A 929-nucleotide genomic window follows, 5' to 3' on the forward strand; every position below is an offset into this window, starting at 1 on the left:
GTGCGTGCGTGCGTGCGTGCGTGCGTGCGTGCGTGCGTGCGTGCGTGCGTGCGTGCGTGCGTGCGTGCGGGCGTGTGTGTGATGCGTGAGTATGCATATACGTGTTTCTTCTCCTACTAACTAAGCATGTTCTAACCACAAACCACTTCTTTCTCTATTATACCATTCTGCATCGTAGTTTTCACACGTTTGCTTCCGCACACGAAAACACTCTTTGATTTTTAGTTTCCTACGATATTCTTCTCTGTTGATGAACTTTCCGCATGCTTTATGATTTCCAAAAGCTTACTTCTCTGGCTGTTTAGTCGTAGTTTCTTCTGCTTGCACTTTGCTCTATATTAGTTGCATGAAACTTTCACCTTTCTAGTACAGCTAACAGTCCCATGAATGCAGAGATTAGTCCTGTGACGGCAGCACACAGCCCCTACCGGCGCAGTGCAGGTATGTTTGCTACACATACATATATATATACCCAGCGTGATGAATGACACATTCAAGAGGTTGAGCTGGGCTTACAGATAAACCTACTAGAGGGGCTAACTAGTGGGTAAGGCCTACTGGAGAGGCTAACTAGTAGTTAAGACCTACTAGAGGGTCTAACTAGTGGGTAAGACCTACTAGAGGGGCTAACTAGTGGGTAAGGCCTACTGGAGTGGCTAACTAGTGGGTAAGACCTACTAGAGGGGCTAACTAGTGGGTAAGACCTACTAGAGGGGCTAACTAGTGGGTAAGACCTACTAGAGGGGCTAACTAGTGGGTAAGACCTACTAGAGAGGCTAACTAGTGGGTAAGACCTACTAGAGGGGCCAACTAGTGGGTAAGACCTACTAGAGAGGCTAACTAGTGGGTAAGACCTACTAGAGGGGCTAACTAGTGGGTAAGACCTACTAGAGGGGCTAACTAGTGGGTAAGACCTACTAGAGGGGCTA

The 929-nt window shown here is 47.7% G+C and overlaps 1 protein-coding gene across 1 annotated transcript in view; it reads left to right on the forward strand.

The window, feature by feature from the left end:
- LOC106819661 (kinesin heavy chain-like) overlaps positions 1–441 on the forward strand; it is a gene marked incomplete at both ends in the record, with an annotated part of 4,630 nt that extends 4,189 nt beyond the window's left edge. The window contains one exon of the mRNA XM_014824261.1: positions 368–441. Coding sequence (XP_014679747.1) covers positions 368–441 — 74 coding nt within the window. The remainder of the gene's footprint in view (positions 1–367) is intronic.
- Positions 442–929: the final 488 nt, after the last annotated feature.

Source organism: Priapulus caudatus, unplaced genomic scaffold (genome assembly GCF_000485595.1).
Source record: "Priapulus caudatus unplaced genomic scaffold, Priapulus_caudatus-5.0.1 Scaffold3955, whole genome shotgun sequence".
Classification (NCBI taxonomy): domain Eukaryota; kingdom Metazoa; phylum Priapulida; class Priapulimorpha; order Priapulimorphida; family Priapulidae; genus Priapulus; species Priapulus caudatus.